Source organism: Salvelinus fontinalis, chromosome 38, assembly GCF_029448725.1.
Source record: "Salvelinus fontinalis isolate EN_2023a chromosome 38, ASM2944872v1, whole genome shotgun sequence".
In the NCBI taxonomy this organism is placed as follows: Eukaryota; Metazoa; Chordata; class Actinopteri; order Salmoniformes; family Salmonidae; genus Salvelinus; species Salvelinus fontinalis.
In genome coordinates, this window is record NC_074702.1 from 340,494 (window position 1) to 360,994 (window position 20,501).

The following is a 20,501-nucleotide window of genomic DNA, read 5'->3' on the forward strand; positions in this document are numbered from 1 at the left end:
AGAGAGAGAGAGAGAGAGAGAGAGAGAGAGAGAGAGAGAGAGAGAGAGAGAGAGAGAGAGAGAGAGAGAGAGAGAGAGAGAGAGAGAGAGAGAGAGAGAGAGTGGTTTCTTAAGACTGAGGCTGGAGGGGGAGAGTGAGACTATGGTTTAGCATGGTTCATCAGGTCCTTTGTACTATACTCCATGTACTAGATCTATGTATATGCATGTAGTGGTTGGTGTTGGTGGCCACTGTCACTAACAGAAGACAGCCACCAATCAGCTTGAGTTCCCTCAAAGAAATGTTTACCAGTGGCAGGTACTGTAGCTCACGCCTGACAGGATTCCAAAGATGGTTTTGATATATTGTAGACCCGACCAGGACAGAGTGACACATACCCTCCGTATCTTTAAACACAATCGTAAAAATGAGGAACAACTCAGCAAGGTCAGAATAGTGGTCCTGTCAAAGTTTTAATACATCTAAACCTGGAAGAAGAAGTATAGACACAGTACTGGTGGTTTCTCTTCAGAGAGAAGATTCTGAGCTGTTTGAGGAGATGCAATGAGTCAAGATTGGGCCCATTTCCACCTCGTCTGGTCTAAATTAGGTTGAGCAACACACAGGGTCTCTCTAAGTGAAGTGGTCGCTACCTGCTGCCCTGGTGACCACAGCCTGATACAGTAGCAGCAGTTAAACTAACACAAACACATGGCAGATGTTTCAGCTACGTTCATCACACCATCCCCACATTCCTAATGCAAACCAGAGGTACCACCCCAAACACACACTCACTCCCAAGTCAGTGGACAAACACGTCCCAGGCTGAATGAATCCAGACCCACTTTTAGATCAAGTCCTATTGGACAGCCTCTGTTTGACAGGAATATGAAGAAAGTCAAGTAGTGACAGAGAGAAGTTGAGAGAGTGACTACTGGACTGCTGCCAAGGAGGAGGCAACACAGACAAATAACATGGAACCAAGCCAAATGATCCGCTCCTACTATTTATTTATTGGATTTATTTCACCTTTATTTAACCAGGTAGGCCAGTTGAGAACAAGTTCTCATTTACAACTGCGACCTGGCCAAGATAAAGCAAAGCAGTGTGACAAATACAACACAAAGTTACACATAACAAACGTACAGTCAATAACTCAAAATAAAATAAAACTAGAAAAATCTATGTACAGTGTGTGTAAATGTAGAAGAGTGGGGAGGTCGACAATACACAGGCCCTAGAGGCAAAAATAATTACAATTTAGCATTAATACTGGAGTGATACATGTGCAGATGATGATGTGCAAGTAGAGATACTGGTGTGCAAGAGGGTAAGTAATAATATGGGGTTGAAGTAGTTGGGTGTGCTATTTACAGATTGGCTGTGTACAGGTACAGTGATCGGTAAGCTGCTCTGACAGCTGATGCTTAAAGTTAGAGAGGGAGATACAAGACTCCAGATTTTTGAAATTCGTTCCAGTCATTGGCAGCAGAGAACTGGAAGGAAAGGCGGCCAAAGTAAGTGTTGGCTTTGAGGATGACCAGTGAGATATACCTGCTGGAGCGCGTGCTACAGGTGGGTGTTGCTATGGTGACCAGTAGGCTGAGATAAGGCGTGGCTTTACCTAGCAAAGACTTATAGATGACCTGGAGCCAGTGGTTTTTGCGACGGATATGTAGCTAGGGCCAGCCAACGAGAGCATACAGGTCGCAGTGGTGGGTAGTATATGGTGCTTTGGTGATAAAACGGATGGCACGGTGATAGACTACATCCAGTTTGCTAAGTAGAGTGTTGGGGGCTATTTTGTAAATGACATCGCCAAAGTCAAGGATCGGTAGGATAGTCAGTTTTACGAGGGTATGTTTGGTGGCATGAGTGAAGGAGGCTTCATTGCGAAATAGGAAGCCGATTCTAGATTTTTGGGGGGATTGGAGATGCTTAATGTGAGTCTGGAAGGAGAGTTTACAGTCTAACCAGACACCTAGGTATTTGTAGTTGTTCACATATTCAAGGTCAGAACCGTCCAGAGTAGTGATGCCAGTCGGGCGGGAGGGTGCGGGCAGTGATCGGTTGAAGAGCATGCATTTAGTTTTACTAGCATTTAAGAGCAGCTGGAGGCCACGGAAGGAGTGTTGTATGGTGTTGAAGCTTGTTTGGAGGTTTGCTAACACAGTGTCCGAAGAAGGGCCAGATGTATACAGAATGGTGTCGTCTGCGTAGAGGTGGATCAGAGAATCACCAGCGGGAAGAGCGACATCAATGATACATACAGAAATATATTGGGGGAAAAACGTTCATATTTCAGTCAAATATCTATCTAGCATCACACAGTACAGACTGCCACTGAGTGTGTTGATATAACTAAGGGTTGTTGTTGTGTCTGAGTGTTGTGGCGGTGATGATGAGGATGATCCTGTCAAGCCGAGGAGACTGAGTCAGTAAGTAGGCCAGCTCAGCCTAGCTCCACTCACACTTCGCCCCAAAGGGCACCCTATTGCCTATTAGTGCACTACTTTTTACCAGAACCCTATGGGCGCTAATAAGGAATACTGAGAGTGCTATTTGGGATGCATGCATGGCCCAGCCAAGGCCCAGGCTCTGAGACTTCCTTTCCCCCTCTCTCTCTCTCTCTCTCTCTCTCTCTCTCTCTCTCTCTCTCTCTCTCTCTCTCTCTCTCTCTCTCTCTCCCTACAGCCCTGGAATCCCCCTCCACTCACACTTTAACACTACTGACATCCAGATCAACACAGAGGTCAACCTACTAGTGCTGTAGGAGGATCCAGATCAACACAGAGGTCAACCTACTAGTGATGTAGGAGGATCCAAATCAACACAGAGGTCAACCTACTAGTGATGTAGGAGGAGGATCCAGATCAACACAGAGGTCAACCTACTAGTGATGTAGGAGGAGGATCCAGATCAACACAGAGGTCAACCTACTAGTGCTGTAGGAGGATACAGATCAACACAGAGGTCAACCTACTAGTGATGTAGGAGGATACAGATCAACACAGAGGTCAACCTACTAGTGCTGTAGGAGGAGGATCCAGATCAACACAGAGGTCAACCTACTAGTGCTGTAGGAGGATGATACAGATCAACACAGAGGTCAACCTACTAGTGCTGTAGGAGGATGATACAGATCAACACAGAGGTCAACCTACTAGTGATGTAGGAGGATGATCCAGATCAACACAGAGGTCAACCTACTAGTGATGTAGGAGGATCCAGATCAACACAGAGGTCAACCTACTAGTGATGTAGGAGGATATAGATCAACACAGAGGTCAACCTACTAGTGATGTAGGAGGAAGATCCAGATCAACACAGAGGTCAACCTACTAGTGATGTAGGAGGAGGATCCAGATCAACACAGAGGTCAACCTACTAGTGCTGTAGGAGGATCCAGATCAACACAGAGGTCAACCTACTAGTGATGTAGGAGGAGGATCCAGATCAACACAGAGGTCAACCTACTAGTGATGTAGGAGGAGGATCCAGATCAACACAGAGGTCAACCTACTAGTGATGTAGGAGGAGGATCCAGATCAACACAGAGGTCAACCTACTAGTGATGTAGGAGGAGGATCCAGATCAACACAGAGGTCAACCTACTAGTGATGTAGGAGGAGGATCCAGATCAACACAGAGGTCAACCTACTAGTGATGTAGGAGGATCCAGATCAACACAGAGGTCAACCTACTAGTGATGTAGGAGGAGGATCCAGATCAACACAGAGGTCAACCTACTAGTGATGTAGGAGGATGATACAGATCAACACAGAGGTCAACCTACTAGTGCTGTAGGAGGAGGATACAGATCAACACAGAGGTCAACCTACTAGTGCTGTAGGAGGAGGATCCAGATCAACACAGAGGTCAACCTACTAGTGCTGTAGGAGGATACAGATCAACACAGAGGTCAACCTACTAGTGATGTAGGAGGAGGATACAGATCAACACAGAGGTCAACCTACTAGTGCTGTAGGAGGAGGATACAGATCAACACAGAGGTCAACCTACTAGTGCTGTAGGAGGAGGATACAGATCAACACAGAGGTCAACCCACTAGTGATGTAGGAGGATACAGATCAACACAGAGGTTAACCTACTAGTGATGTAGGAGGATACAGATCAACACAGAGGTCAACCTACTAGTGATGTAGGAGGATACAGATCAACACAGAGGTCAACCTACTAGTGATGTAGGAGGATACAGATCAACACAGAGGTCAACCTACTAGTGCTGTAGGAGGAGGATACAGATCAACACAGAGGTCAACCTACTAGTGCTGTAGGAGGAGGATACAGATCAACACAGAGGTCAACCTACTAGTGATGTAGGAGGATACAGATCAACACAGAGGTCAACCTACTAGTGCTGTAGGAGGATACAGATCAACACAGAGGTCAACCTACTAGTGCTGTAGGAGGATACAGATCAACACAGAGGTCAACCTACTAGTGATGTAGGAGCAAGTTACATAATCGGCTATCTCAGTATTATACAATAACTATACACCATGTTGTTTCAATTATTTATCCTTTAAAGTATTGAGAAGGGTTGTTTTGTGATGCGACTATACGACGTGATGTTGCACAAGGGAGATGAGGGGAGGGGGGTGTTGACAGGGCCAGATGCTTCTATTTTGAGAGTCCTGTCAAATACAGCAGCACCAGCCCCTCTCTTTCCCTGTCCATCAACGCAGTACAGGTCTCTAGTCCTGTCAAATACAGCAGCACCAGCCCCTCTCTTTCCCTGTCCATCAACGCAGTACAGGTCTCTAGTCCTGCGAGCGAGGGGTACTGAAAGAGAGGAAGAGCGAGAGAGAGAGCTAGATAGAGGGAGAGAAAGCGCTGCAGGGAGTCTTCATGAATCGGCTTCATGCCCCGCTGCCCTGATTGCTTTCTATTTTTACCACCGCTCCGTTCGCTGCCACCAAGCGCCCGCATCCCAACCGATCCGTCGCCACGGGAACGCCAGACAGCGGCGAGGTGGGAAACGGACAGACTTTGTCACCGTGTTGGTGTCCCAAATAGCACCCTATTCCCTATATAGTGCACTACTGTATTTAAGGCAAAGGGTACCATTTAGGACGCATCTCATGTCTCTGTGGAAAAACCAGTGGTAGCTGCCTACGACGCAACAGGAAGGGAAGCTGGCAGCAGACATCTCTAACACAGCTCTCACGTTGATACAAACACCTGGGACACTTCATTGGTTTACTGGCAAAGTGCCAAGAACACATCACCCAATGAAAACAGGTAGCAATATGAATGAGCCACGATGTGTTTAACATGTCCATACATCAACCAGGTTATTACATTAGAAAGTCCTGGGTTGGAGGTTAGTGGAGGCTGAATGTGTGATGCCTGTCTCCACCCCATCTCAATGTTAACTCTGCTGTCAGTGTGATGCCTGTCTCCACTCCATCTCAATGTTAACTCTGCTGTCAGTGTGATGCCTGTCTCCACTCCATCTCAATGTTAACTCTGCTGTCAGTGTGATGCCTGTCTCCACTCCATCTCAATGTTAACTCTGCTGTCAGTGTGATGCCTGTCTCCACTCCATCTCAATGTTAACTCTGCTGTCAGTGTGATGCCTGTCTCCACTCCATCTCAATGTTAACTCTGCTGTCAGTGTGATGCCTGTCTCCACTCCATCTCAATGTTAACTCTGCTGTCAGTGTGATGCCTGTCTCCACTCCATCTCAATGTTAACTCTGCTGTGAGTGTGATGCCTGTCTCCATTAGGCTGCCGGACCAAGACAAGGCCAGGTGGCTGGGTAGGGGGACTCTTAGACTATATCCCAAATGGCACTCTATTCCCAATATAGTGCACTACTTTTGACCAGGCCCAGAGGGCCCGTAGTGCACTATGTAGGGAATAGGGTGCCATTTGGGACCGAGCCGACTATATGCTGGGACTCTGTGTGCTGTTGGCTACAAGGCCTTACTTTTATACGCCTTTCATACAAACCTGACCCGATCTGTACTGGCTCAGATATACAGCTGGCTTAGATATACATCTGGCTCAGATATACAGCTCGGCTCAGCTGGCTTAGATATACAGCAGGCACAGCTGGCTCAGATATACAGCTGGCTCAGATATACAGCTGGCTCAGATATACAGCTGGCTCAGATATACAGCTTGGCTCAGCTGGCTTAGATATACAGCTGGCTCAGCTGGCTCAGATATACAGCTGGCTCAGCTGGCTTAGATATACAGCTGGCTCAGATATACAGCTGGCTCAGATATACAGCTGGCTCAGCTGGTTTAGATATACAGCTGGCTCAGCTGGCTCAGATATACAGCTCGGTTCAGCTGGCTCAGATATACAGCTGGCTCAGCTGGCTTAGATATACAGCTGGCTCAGTTATACAGCTGGCTCAGCTGGCTCAGTTATACAGCTCGGCTCAGCTGGCTCAGATATACAGCTGGCTCAGCTGGCTTAGATATACAGCTGGCTCAGCTGGCTCAGTTATACAGCTCGGCTCAGCTGGGTAAGCTATACAGCTCTACCAGATTCTTTCCCTGTTCATAAGTCATTCTACGATACTTATCAAAAGCCACCGGCTTCAAAATCCATGAACTCCTCCAGGCCAGACAAATGTACAGTGTTTCACCCGATTCTATTACTACTGAAATGATCATTGTCTCACCATGGGGAGGTACAAGGAGCGGGTTTCTTTGCCTCCAGGCATCCAGGCCTTAAAATATCCCCTGGTTTCAGAAAGCAATGTGAAATCCTCCTTCCACTGCACCTGCTACACACGTTTGGTAAGTGGGTCAAGAGTGGAGATGAGGGTGTTGCACCCTCAAAGCACGATGCATCCACTAGGCCTTTTCTGATTAGAGAAGCCTAACATGGACTGATTCCACAGGAGAGGAAGAATTTGTAATGCTTATGGGCTTAGTTCTTAAACAGCCTTCACCTTAATAAGTCTGTTGATGGAACACCATGAAGAGGTGATGAGGACCCACTGGACACACACTGGCCTTAATACGTCTGTTGATGGAACACCATGAAGAAGAGTCGAGGACCCACTGGACACACACTGGCCTTAATAAGTCTGTTGATGGAACACCATGAAGAAGTGATGAGGACCCACTGGACACACACTGGCCTTAATAAGTCTGTTGATGGAACACCATGAAGAAGAGACGAGGACCCACTGGACACACACTAGCCTTAATAAGTCTGTTGATGGAACACCATGAAGAAGAGACGAGGACCCACTGGACACACACTAGCCTTAATAAGTCTGTTGATGGAACACCATGAAGAAGTGATGAGGACCCACTGGACACACACTGGCTTTAATACGTCTGTTGATGGAACACCATGAAGAAGTGATGAGGACCCACTGGACACACACTGGCCTTAATACGTCTGTTGATGGAACACCATGAAGAAGTGATGAGGACCCACTGGACACACACTGGCCTTAATACGTCTGTTGATGGAACACCATGAAGAAGTGATGAGGACCCACTGGACACACACTGGCCTTAATACGTCTGTTGATGGAACACCATGAAGAAGTGACGAGGACCCACTGGACACACACTGGCCTTAATAAGTCTGTTGATGGAACACCATGAAGAAGTGATGAGGACCCACTGGACACACACTGGCCTTAATACGTCTGTTGATGGAACACCATGAAGAAGAGACGAGGACCCACTGGACACACACTGGCCTTAATACGTCTGTTGATGGAACACCATGAAGAAGTGATGAGGACCCACTGGACACACACTGGCCTTAATAAGTCTGTTGATGGAACACCATGAAGAAGTGATGAGGACCCACTGGACACACACTGGCCTTAATACGTCTGTTGATGGAACACCATGAAGAAGTGATGAGGACCCACTGGACACACACTGGCCTTAATACGTCTGTTGATGGAACACCATGAAGAAGTGATGAGGACCCACTGGACACACACTGGCCTTAATACGTCTGTTGATGGAACACCATGAAGAAGAGACGAGGACCCACTGGACACACACTGGCCTTAATACGTCTGTTGATGGAACACAATGAAGAAGAGACGAGGACCCACTGAACACACACTGGCTGAATCAACATTCAATGAAATTACGTTGAACCAACGTGGAATAGACGTTGAACTGACTTCTGTCACCAGTTATAGACTGAAACAACCACCATGTCTAGCAGCCATTCCACTTCTTCTGTCTAAAATAAAATCTATTTTCTGCACGCTAGTAAAGTCACCAAACAGTTTCTTGTGTTCAGGATCAAAGTAGTAGCGGTAGATGGAACAACACAAGAGCACCTGGGCTCCCCATCTCCCATTGCAATATAAATGCATCAACAACAACAATTCATATTGCATCGCCTGTCAAATCAGGCGTGTTTTATCCTTTTCAAATAGGCTTCTGAACGGTATCGTCCAAACCAAGACAAAGGTTCTGTGGCTTTCAAGGGCATGCATAAGGCATGTGGCTGTTGAAACAAAAAAACGGCGGAACTAAAAAAGTGACTATTGTTTATTTAATCTATGTTGTGTACAGTAGCTCTTGACTTATCCAGCAGAGACATCAGGCAACAGGGCAGGTATGGCATAGGATAATTGGCTAAGTGGCTAGCTTCAAAGCAAATCATAAAAGTGCTAAAAGTCTACAGTTTCACCACAACAACTGCAACCCCCCCCCCCCCCCGAAAAAATAAGGTGTTAGACCCTATGACCAGCCAAGCTAAAAACCAGGTAGTCAAACCCCCAGACTGTGTCCCAAATGGCACCCTATTTCCTATAAAGTGCATATATAGTGCACTACTTTTGATCAGAACACTCTGGGGCCTGGTCAAAAGTAGTACACTATATAGGGAATAGGGTGCCATTTGCGACGCAACCCAAACCTGTAAAGTCTTCTCCACTTTGTTTTCAGAAGGCTGTTTTTGCTTAAACAAACAGTGGTGTCTTACTTCATTCTGCCCGGCAACAGTCCTCTTAACTCAGTGACACCTGCCTGTCAGAGTGTCAGCTATCGATGATGGACAACGTGTCCAGGAACAACACTACCTTTGTGTGTGTCCCTTGCGTGCCAATCTCTCAGAGGACAGGAAATGGGGGGGTCGGGCTCGCACAGGAAATGACCACATATAGATTCTAGAATCCAAAGGGCAGGAAATGTTTTTATAAGGGTCTTTTATCAATGCATAAGAATTACTCAGGGACACAGAGATTATTTGAAGATAATCCAAAAGGAAGATCATAAGGATTATTAAAATTTAGTCTTGCAAAAATAAGGCAAGCAGAGTTTTGTTAGTGTTCATAAATTTGCTGTTTCTTTGCAGCTTGCATCAAAGGTAAACATAGGCTAAATCTTTGATGGTAAGACTGTCTGCCTCGCAAGATAAATTCAAAATCATTTCTGGGAACCCTCTTATTTGGACGAAGCACATTATTTTACTTTGGCAACTGGTTATTTGGACTTGCAGGCCACTCCTAACCTCCTAGGTTTACAGGTATGTTACCAGACAGAGAGAGAGGAGGTATTTCCTGGTGCGGGATTGTTTTTTCAAAGAGAGACACAATAAACACAATTGTCTTTCATGTGCTTCCCCAGTTGTTATTTTAACCACAAAGTCTCCACAATGACTACAAATTAGCTTAAATGTATATTACAAAGTACCAAAAAAACTGACAATATAATTCCCCTAGCCTGATCTCTAAATTGTGTTTATACACAATATGCCAGCTCATGCGGTAAAGTCATTAAACAGGTATTATTGTTTACCGCTGTAATTTGACGAGACACAAAAGGGAAAGAAAGTAATGTCATTTCCGTGACCTCACAGCAAAATTATGAACAGTTTTAGCTTGTGGCGCAGCGAAACCAAGAGGGGGGTATAATTCTTATTTATACAGTGTTCCCTAGAGAGATCCTCAGCTTTAAACCAGCAAACCTGAGCTGCCTTTTGCTGACAAGTTGTGTGTTTTCAAAAGAGTTAGTGGTGCTCATAACTCTAAAGAAATTAAAGGTGCTTTAAGTTTTCCATGAACTGTTCAACTGAGAAGCACTAACAGTGAGGCCTAGGTTTCTGTCTGTGTATTACCATTAATAACACAATAACCAAAGACTGGAGTTAGTTCTTGGGGAACAGTATTGTAGCCTATGTCTTTGTGAGGAAAATAACACACAATATATAGCATCATCAACTTACAATACAACAAAAAAAGATTGCATTGGTTTTGTATGATATTTTCAACAGTGTGTGTTGGTGTTCTGTCGGTGTTGCACACGTTTGGCTCTGTGTTAGGAGAGGTCAAATAGGAGGGAAGGATTCTGATAGATATTACTGCTCTGGCTTACCTCGTAATCCCTCCCCATTATTTGAGTAAGGGGTCCCCTGAAGGGGTACGAGGGGTGAGAGGGGCCTTGGGGGCGGGGTGGAGGTTCAAAGGTCATAATAGGCCTAACTGATGTCATTAGCAGGTCATCAGTATGGTCAGGAAATGCTGTGTGGATACACAGAGGTAACCCTGGGATGACAGAGGTCACAGCACATTCATTGTATTAATAACTCATTGATGGAAGGTAATTGTACCACCCTGCAGACAGACACACACTACTGGTTGAGGACAAGATGTCTGTTGAAGGATTTATCCACACATATCTTAATGTTAACACTTATGAGAATAGAAGTGGATATATAGAAGGATATAAAAAACTTTGGAATGTCCTGCAGTTCATTTGGAATTAAGTGTTAGAAGTAGTTTGATTGTGGTTGAGTATGGTCAATTTATGCTGGTGTGTGTGGCTGAGTGTATGCTGTTGTGCGTGATCGCGTGTGTTTGTACGCGACATGGTCGCCGTTTACGAGTTCCGTCCCAACTTTTTTCATGTTTACCTTTCCTTTTTCTGAACAGAAAGTTCATACTATTATCATCTATGACCGCCAAGCAGTTTATACTATTATCATCTATGATCGCCAAGCAGTTCATACTATTATCATCTATGACCGCCAAGCAGTTCATACTATTATCATCTATGACCGCCAAGCAGTTTATACTATTATCATCTATGATCGCCAAGCAGTTCATACTATTATCATCTATGACCGCCAAGCAGTTTATACTATTATCATCTATGACCGCCAAGCAGTTCATACTATTATCATCTATGACCGCCAAGCAGTTCATACTATTATCATCTATGACCGCCAAGCAGTTTATACTATTATCATCTATGACCGCCAAGCAGTTCATACTATTATCATCTATGACCGCCAAGCAGTTTATACTATTATCATCTATGACCGCCAAGCAGTTCATACTATTATCATCTATGACCGCCAAGCAGTTCATACTATTATCATCTATGACCGCCAAGCAGTGCATACTATTATCATCTATGACCGCCAAGCAGTTCATACTATTATCATCTATGACCGCCAAGAAGTTCATACTATTATCATCTATGACCGCCAAGCAATTCATACTATTATCATCTATGATCGCCAATTACTTTTGGACATTAGATCGTCAGTTACTAACCTCGATTTCGACCTGATGCCTAGTCACTTTACCCCTGCCTACATATACCTCCCTCAACTACCTCGTCCCCCAGCACATTGCTACGGTGCTGCTACTTCCTGTATATAGCTTCATTCTGGTGTGCTTTATTGCTGTTTGTTTTTCTTTTCAAATTTTACCTTGACATCGTTGGGAAGAGCTTGTTAGTAAGCATTTCACTGTAACATGTACACTTGTTGTATTCAGCGCCTGTGACAAGTAACATTTCATGAGTGTGTGTGTGTGTGTGTGTGTGTGTGTGTGTGTGTGTGTGTGTGTGTGTGTGTGTGTGTGTGTGTGTGTGTGTGTGTGTGTGTGTGTGTGTGTGTGTGTGTGTGTGTGTGTGTGTGTGTGTGTGTGCGTACGTTTGTGTGCGTTTGTGTGTGTGTGGCCGTACCTGTTTTCCTCAGTGGGAAGTCGTCCTGTCCGTCCTGAGCGGAGGGGAGTGTGTGGCCGTACCTGTTTTCCTCAGTGGGAAGTCGTCCTGTCCGTCCTGAGCGGAGGGGAGTGTGTGGCCGTACCTGTTTTCCTCAGTGGGAAGTCGTCCTGTCCGTCCTGAGCGGAGGGGAGTGTGTGGCCGTACCTGTTTTCCTCAGTGGGAAGTCGTCCTGTCCGTCCTGAGCGGAGGGGAGTGTGTGGCCGTACCTGTTTTCCTCAGTGGGAAGTCGTCCTGTCCGTCCTGAGCGGAGGGGAGTGTGTGGCCGTACCTGTTTTCCTCAGTGGGAAGTCGTCCTGTCCGTCCTGAGCGGAGGGGAGTGTGTGGCCGTACCTGTTTTCCTCAGTGGGAAGTCGTCCTGTCCGTCCTGAGCGGAGGGGAGTGTGTGGCCGTACTTGTTTTCCTCAGTGGGAAGTCGTCCTGTCCGTCCTGAGCGGAGGGGAGTGTGTGGCCGTACCTGTTTTCCTCAGTGGGAAGTCGTCCTGTCCGTCCTGAGGGGAGGGGAGTGTGTAGTGGCAGACAGGAGACATGCCTCCCAGAGGAGAAGAACTCTGGTCCAGAGACGTGTGGTGGGAGGACCTGGACACAGAACACACAGCGACAACACCTCACAAATCTTGGTTTATTTCTTCTTGTCAAGTGCAAACAGTGATATATATATACATATATATACATCATTTTGAATGATAAATAGTAACTGGAAAAGTTCATTTTCCTGAAGAAAAATGGTGTGCTTGCTTTATTTTTCCAGTAGTGGAAGAAGTTACTAGACAGAATCACAACAGTGAGTAGTGGAAGAAGTTACTAGACAGAATCACTACAGTGAGTAGTGGAAGAAGTTACCAGACAGAATCACAACAGTGAGTAGTGGAAGAAGTTACCAGACAGAATCACTACAGTGAGTAGTGGAAGAAGTTACTAGACAGAATCACAACAGTGAGTAGTGGAAGAAGTTACTAGACAGAATCACTACAGTGAGTAGTGGAAGAAGTTACCAGACAGAATCACAACAGTGAGTAGTAGAAGAAGTTACCAGACAGAATCACAAAAGTGAGTAGTGGGAGAAGTTACCAGACAGAATCACACCAGTGAGTAGTGGAAGAAGTTACTAGACAGAATCACAACAGTGAGTAGTGGAAGAAGTTACTAGACAGAATCACAACAGTGAGTAGTGGAAGAAGTTACTAGACAGAATCACAACAGTGAGTAGTGGAAGAAGTTACTAGACAGAATCACTACAGTGAGAAGTGGAATAAGTTACCAGACAGAATCCCTACAGTGGGTACTTACGTGTACCAGAGCTTGGGGTGGTGGATGAGGGTGTGTGTGGCTCCGGCAGTGGACAGGTCCTTGTTTGATTTACTCAACAGAAACTCTTGGAGTTTCTGCTTCACCTCATTACTGGCCACAGCACCTGTGAGACCAGCAGCCAGAGAGAGACAGGGATTGGGGTCACCCTGGGGCTCAGGGGGTACAGACTTAGAGAGAGACAGGGATTGGGGTCACCCTGGGGCTCAGGGGGTACAGACTTAGAGAGAGACAGGGATTGGGGTCACCCTGGGGCTCAGGGGGTACAGACTTAGAGAGAGACAGGGATTGGGGTCACCCTGGGGCTCAGGGGGTACAGACTTAGAGAAATTGTGTCCCCTATGGCACACTATTCACTTTATAGTGCACTGCTTTTGTCAAATAAAAAATAAAAAGTATCACACTATATAGGGTATAGGGTGCCATTGAGGACTGTCTACCAAAGGTATATCTATACAGCACTCTATTCCTGTGGTAGGTTATCACATCCACACATAGTGTTGCATTGAAATGTTAGAGACTGGGTTTAGCTATTCTATAGTATGTTTTCATCACATCCACACATTGTATTGCTCTGAAATATGACTCTCACATTGTATAGTATTTGACACTATCCATAACTAGCACACCAAATATCAGGTATTTTATTTATCATAGAATTTATATTTCTGAGTGGATCCACATCTAATGTAGGAACATCTCCCTCTAGTGGGGGAAGAACATGCAACAACAAATCCCAAGCCACAGCCTTGGCTAGTGTTTCATTAGTCATCACTAGTCACTACAGCCTTGGCTAGTGTTTCATTAGTCATCACTAGTCACTACAGCCTTGGCTAGTGTTTCATTAGTCATCACTAGTCACTACAGCCTTGGCTAGTGTTTCATTAGTCATCACTAGTCACTACAGCCTTGGCTAGTGTTTCATTAGTCATCACTAGTCACTACAGCCTTGGCTAGTGTTTCATTAGTCATCACTAGTCACTACAGCCTTGGCTAGTGTTTCATTAGTCATCACTAGTCACTACAGCCTTGGCTAGTTTTTCATTAGTCATCACTAGTCACTACAGCCTTGGCTAGTGTTTCATTAGTCATCACTAGTCACTACAGCCTTGGCTAGTGTTTCATTAGTCATCACTAGTCACTACAGCCTTGGCTAGTGTTTCATTAGTCATCACGAGTCACTACAGCCTTGGCTAGTGTTTCATTAGTCATCACTAGTCACTACAGCCTTGGCTAGTGTTTCATTAGTCATCACTAGTCGCCACAGCCTTGGCTACTGTTTCATTAGTCATCACTAGTCACTACAGTCTTGGCTAGTGTTTCATTAGTCATCACTAGTCACTACAGCCTTGGCTAGTGTTTCATTAGTCATCACTAGTCACTACAGCCTTGGCTAGTGTTTCATTAGTCATCACTAGTCACTACAGCCTTGGCTAGTGTTTCATTAGTCATCACTAGTCACTACAGCCTTGGCTAGTGTCTCATTAATCATCACTAGTCGCTACAGGAAATTTGAATTCTTGTTTCCCCATTGGTTGTTAATCTCAGTGTACAGCCTTGCACTGTTACAAGCATTGCCATTATGATAAAAGAGCCACAATGACACAAGATGAGTTAGCTGCCTCCAAGGTTTTGGTTGGTAAATTAGCAGTTAGTTATCGGGTTAATCTTGTTCACAAGCCCTCTATCTATCTATCTATCTATCTATCTATCTATCTATCTATCTATCTATCTATCTATCTATCTATCTATCTATCCATCCATCCATCCATCCATCCATCCATCCATCCATCCATCCATCCATCCATCCATCCATCCATCTATCTATCTATCTATCTATCTATCTATCTATCTATCTATCTATCTATCTATCTATCTATCTATCGTTCTATCGTTCTATCGTTCTATCGTTCTATCGTTCTATCGTTCTATCGTTCTATCGTTCTATCGTTCTATCTATCTATCTATCTATCTATATATGCAGTATCAATTGAGTTGGGGAGTAGGTTAGTTATCAGTGATTGGGCAGAGAGTTAGCGGTGGTGAGTGGACTCGGTGGTGAGCCCTTACTCTCTCTGGTGCGCTCCTTGCCCCTGAGGCTGAGACAGAGGACATGCTGCTCCCTCCGATGTCTCTCCTGCTCCTTCTCCTGCTGGCTCTGCTGCTGCTGCAGCTGCTGCCTCCTCTCCTTCTCCACCAGCTCCTGCTGCTGCTTCATGGCATTCAGCTCCTGTTGCAGCTAACACACAGAGAGAGAGAGAAAGAGAGAGAGGGAGAGAGACAGAGGGAGATACAGAGAGAGAGAGAGAGAGAGAGAGAGAGAGAGAGAGAGAGAGAGAGAGAGAGAGAGAGAGAGAGAGAGAGAGAGAGAGAGAGAGAGAGAGAGAGAGAGAGAGAGAGAGAGAGAGACCCAGTCAATCAGTCAGTCAGACAGTATGGACCCCAGCCATACAGTAACAAACTATAGTGGTGAAGGTGCTGTGTAGTGTAGTCCTGATAAAAAGGGGGAAACCTGTACTGAAAATAACTAGATCATATTGAAGTATTTACAGTGCATTCGGAAAATATTCAGACCCCTTGACTTTTTCCACATTTTGTTACATCACAGCCTTATTCTAAAATTGATTTGTTTTTTCCCCCTCATCAATCTACACACAATACCCCATAATGACAAAGCAAAAACAGGTTTTTCAAATTTTTGGGAAATGTATTAAAAATTTAAAAACGGAAATATAACATTTACATAAGTATCCAGACCCTTTACTCAGTACTTTGATGAAGCACCTTTGGCAGTAATTACAGCATTGCGTCTTCTTGGTTATGACTCTACAAACGCCTCTATTTTGGGAGTTTCTCTCATTCTTCTCTGCAGATCCTCTCAAGCTCTGTCAGGTTGGATGGGGAGCGTCGCTGCACAGCTATTTTCAGGTCTCTCCAGAGATGTTCGATCGGGTTCAAGTTCAGGCTCTGGTTGGACCACTCAAGGACATTCAGAGACTTGTCCCGAAGCCACTCCTGCGTTGTCTTGGCTGTGTGCTTAGGGTCGTTGTCCTGTTGGAAGGTGAACCTTCGCCCCAGTCTGAGGTCCTGAGCGCTCTGGAGCAGGCTTTCATCTCTCTGTAGTTTGCTCCGTTCATCTTTCCCTCGATCCTGACTAGTCTCCCAGTCCCTGCCACTGAAAAACATTCCCACAGCATGATGCTGCCACCAACATGCTTCACCGTAGGAATGGTGCCAGGTTTCCTCCAGACATGACGCTTTGAATTCAGGCCAAAGAGTTCAATCTTGTTTTCATCAGACCAGAGAATCTTGTTTCTCATGGTCTGAGAGTCTTTAGGTGCCATTTGGCAAACTCCAAGCAGACTGCCATGTGCCTTTAACTGAGGAGGGGCTTCCTTCTGGCCACTCTACCATAAAGGCCTGATTGGTGGAGTGCTGCAGAGATGGTTGTCCTTCTGGAAGATTCTTCCATCTCCACAGAGGAACTCTGGCGCTGTCAGAGTGAACATCGGATTCTTGGTCACCTCCCTGACCAAGGCCCCGATAGCTCAGTTTGGCCAAGCGGCCAGCTCTAGGAAGAGTCTTGGTGGTTCCAAATAGGGCTGGGCGATATGATGATAGAAAAACGTCTATCGTTTCATTTCAAGCTCTATCGTTTATTTTGTTGTGTCGTAAATCACACTCTTTGAAACACAAACAAACATGGAGGAGAGTGAACGCGGCACACCATATGGCAAAGAATCACGAAGATGGAAGGAGATAACAGCTGCCGTTACAACTTACATCTGCAAAGACATGGCCCCAATTTACACGGTCCAGAAACAAGGGTTTCATGAGTTGGTGCTAACACTTGACCCAAGGTACCAAATGCAAACTGATATGTGACATGTATTAATGCCAAAATAACATGCAAAACAGGCAAGCCCCCCAAAATATATATATATTTTAGGCCTGTATTTATTTTGTTTGCAACTATAGTTGAGGTGTTTTCTATTTACCTTTTTAGATTTTATACATTCATATTTTATATTTGTTACATGCTCAATTGAAAATTTGCACAAAGGTTATAAGTAAAAGGAGAAATAATCAAATATGAGTAAGTACCTTTATTTGTTGAGTTTAATTCTAAATGTAATAAGAAATAGGCCTTTACATGTGGTCATTTTATATCAACTATTTATTCATTGAATTTAGCAAAAATGTACTATATCGTGATATGTATCGTTATCGGGATATGAAATGACTTATATCGGGATATGAGATTTTGGCCATATCGCCCAGCCCTAGTTCCAAACTTCTTCCATTTAATTCCATGGAGGCCACTGTGTTCTTGGGGACCTTCAATGCTGCAGACATTCTTTGGTACCCTGCTCCAGATCTGTGCCTTGACACAATCCTGTCTCGGAGCTCTACGGACAATTCCTTCGACCCCATGGCTTGGTTTTTGTTCTGACATGCACTGTCAACTGTGGGACCTTATATAGACAGGTGTGTGCCTTTCCAAATGATGTCCAGTCAATTGAAATTACCACAGGTGTAACGTTCGTTCTCCTCCTTGTCTGAGGAGGAGCATGGATCGGACCAAAACGCAGCTTGGGTAGAATACATGATGATTTATTTAGAAGAAGACGGAAAAACTCTTAACAAACTACAAAACAATAAACGACGTAAACAAACCTGAACATGAGAACTTACAGACAACAAAGAACGCACGAACAGGAAGAAACTAACAAACAAAACAGTCCCGTGTGGCACAAACACTGACACAGGAACAATCACCCACAAACAAACAGTGTGAACAGCCTACCTTAATATGGTTCTCAATCAGAGGAAACGTAAAACACCTGCCCCTAATTGAGAACCATATCAGGCTAATACATTGAACCCAACATAGAAACACATAACATAGAATGCCCACCCCAACTCACGCCCTGACCATACTAAACAAATACAAAAACAAGGGAAAACAGGTCAGGAACGTGACAACAGGTGAACTCCAATCAAGTTGTAGAAACACCTCAAGGATGACCAATGGAAACAGGATGCACCCAAGCTCAACTTCGAGTCTCATAGCAAAAGGTCTGAATACTTATGTAAATAAGGTAATAACCTGTTTTAGCCTTGTCATTATGGGATATTGTGTGTAGATTGATGCTAATTAATTTAATCAATTTTAGAATAAGGGTGTAAAGTAATAAAATGTGGAAAAAGGGGTCTGAATACTTTCCGAATGCACTGCATCTTGAAGCAGTGTTTCCAGTGAGTATCGGTGACTGTTTTTCTCCTAGCATAGCCTATACTCTAGCAACCTTGCATCAAAGATATAGGACCACTTTCACACACAAGAATTATGAACTACTATATATTCACTATTACTATACTATGCTATATTATTCCTATACTATACTATACAATATTATTGCTATTACTATAATATTACTATACTATACCATTACTATACCATGCTAATATTACTATTACTATTGCTATAATATCACGATTGCACTATAGTTACTATACTACTGTATACTACTACTATACTATACTATTACTATCTCTACAATATTACTATGCAATAGTATTACTATACCATTACTATACTGTTACAGCACCATACTATTTATATTATATTGCTATACTATGCTAATATCACTATACTGTTACAGCACCAATTATATACTACTACTGTACTATGCTAATGTTACTATATTATCACTATACTATTACTATAATGTGCTAATATCACTATACTACTAACGATACTATGCTAAACTTGCTATACTATTACTATACTATTTCTATACTAATACTGCACTATTGCTATACCGTTACTGTCCTAATTCTATACTATTACTATGCTATTTATATACTATTACTATACTATTGCCATACGATTCCTATATTATGTCTGTACTATTACCATAATATACTATACTATTACTATAATATTACTATACTATTACTATAATATACTATCCTACTAGCACTATAATATACTCTATTATTACTATACCATTACTATAGTAGACTATATTATTACTATACTATTTCTATACTATACTATGTTATGACTATACTATTATACTGTTACTATACTCTGACTACGCTATACTACTGTTTGTAAACTGTTGTTCTGTTTAACTGTGAGGGATTCCGACTTTGATTTGCTCCTGGTGCTAGGCCTGGTGCTGGTGTGTCAGGTTCTATACTATACTATACTATACTGTACTATACTATACAGTACTACTGTTGCTATAATATACTATACTACTGTTGCTGTACTATACTATACAATGCTATGCTATGATATGCTATACTATACTGCACTATACTATACTACGGTCACTATACTATTCTACCGTTGCTGTACCATACTATACCATTCAATACCATACTACGCTATGCTATGCTATACTGTGCCATACTATACTACTGTTGCTGTACTATACTATGCTATGCTAGACTATACTGTGCTATACTATACTACTGTTACTTGTTACTATACTATACTGTAGTTGATGTTGTAGTCCTGACCTTGAGGTGCTCCTGGAGCTGGGCCTGGTGCTGGCGGGTCAGATTCTCATGCTGCTTCTGGAACTCGCTGATCAGCAGCTGTTTCTGGACCTGCTGCTGTTTCTGGATGAGGAGCAGCTCCTGCTGCAACTGACGCTCCCACATTCCCGGGTCCGAGCCAGGCCCCAGCATCCTCAGGTCTGTACGCAGGTCCAACGGAGACACGGGGTCCAAAAGTACCTCTGGCTTAATGTCCACTGGGAGAGGGAGGGAGGGAGGGAGGGAGGGAGAGAGGGAGGGAGGGAGGGAGGGAGGGAGGGAGGGAGAGAGGGAGGGAGGGAAGGAGGGAAAGAGAGCGAGAGAGAATATGAACTATGAGCACAATATTTTCCTATATTATATTCATATTCATAAACATACCTACATTAGTCTTAGTGAGTTACCACTGAGTTACTTAACAGTCCCGTTGCAGAGAACAAACTGTACTTTGCATTACATGAGTACCTATACAAAGTGCATGGTGTTTTCAGCAGAAGAAAGAGGAGAAGCTTCGAAGGGAAAGACAGCTTATGGGCACAGTGCCAAAAGAAAAAAGAGAGAGAGACAGGAACCAAAGACAGGAACTTCTCTCTGTCTCTCTGTCTCTCCTCCTCACTGCCTCTCTGTCTCTCCTCCTCCCTACCTCTCTCCTCCTCCCTGCCTCTCTGTCTCTCC

General features: G+C 44.1%; 1 protein-coding gene across 12 annotated transcripts in view; it reads right to left on the reverse strand.

Annotated features, from left to right (window-relative positions):
- hdac9b (histone deacetylase 9b) overlaps positions 1 to 20,501 on the reverse strand; it is a 214,233-nt gene that overhangs the window by 46,549 nt on the left and 147,183 nt on the right. For 5 of the 12 annotated variants that reach the window (XM_055904132.1, XM_055904134.1, XM_055904131.1 and 2 more), the window contains 4 exons: positions 19,809 to 20,044; positions 15,343 to 15,513; positions 13,257 to 13,387; positions 12,424 to 12,545 (listed from right to left, as the gene is read on the reverse strand). In XM_055904132.1, the coding sequence (XP_055760107.1) occupies positions 12,424 to 12,545; positions 13,257 to 13,387; positions 15,343 to 15,513; positions 19,809 to 20,044 (660 nt within the window). The remainder of the gene's footprint in view (positions 1 to 12,423; positions 12,546 to 13,256; positions 13,388 to 15,342; positions 15,514 to 19,808; positions 20,045 to 20,501) is intronic. The other 7 variants (XM_055904143.1, XM_055904142.1, XM_055904136.1 and 4 more) reach the window with 3 other exon arrangements.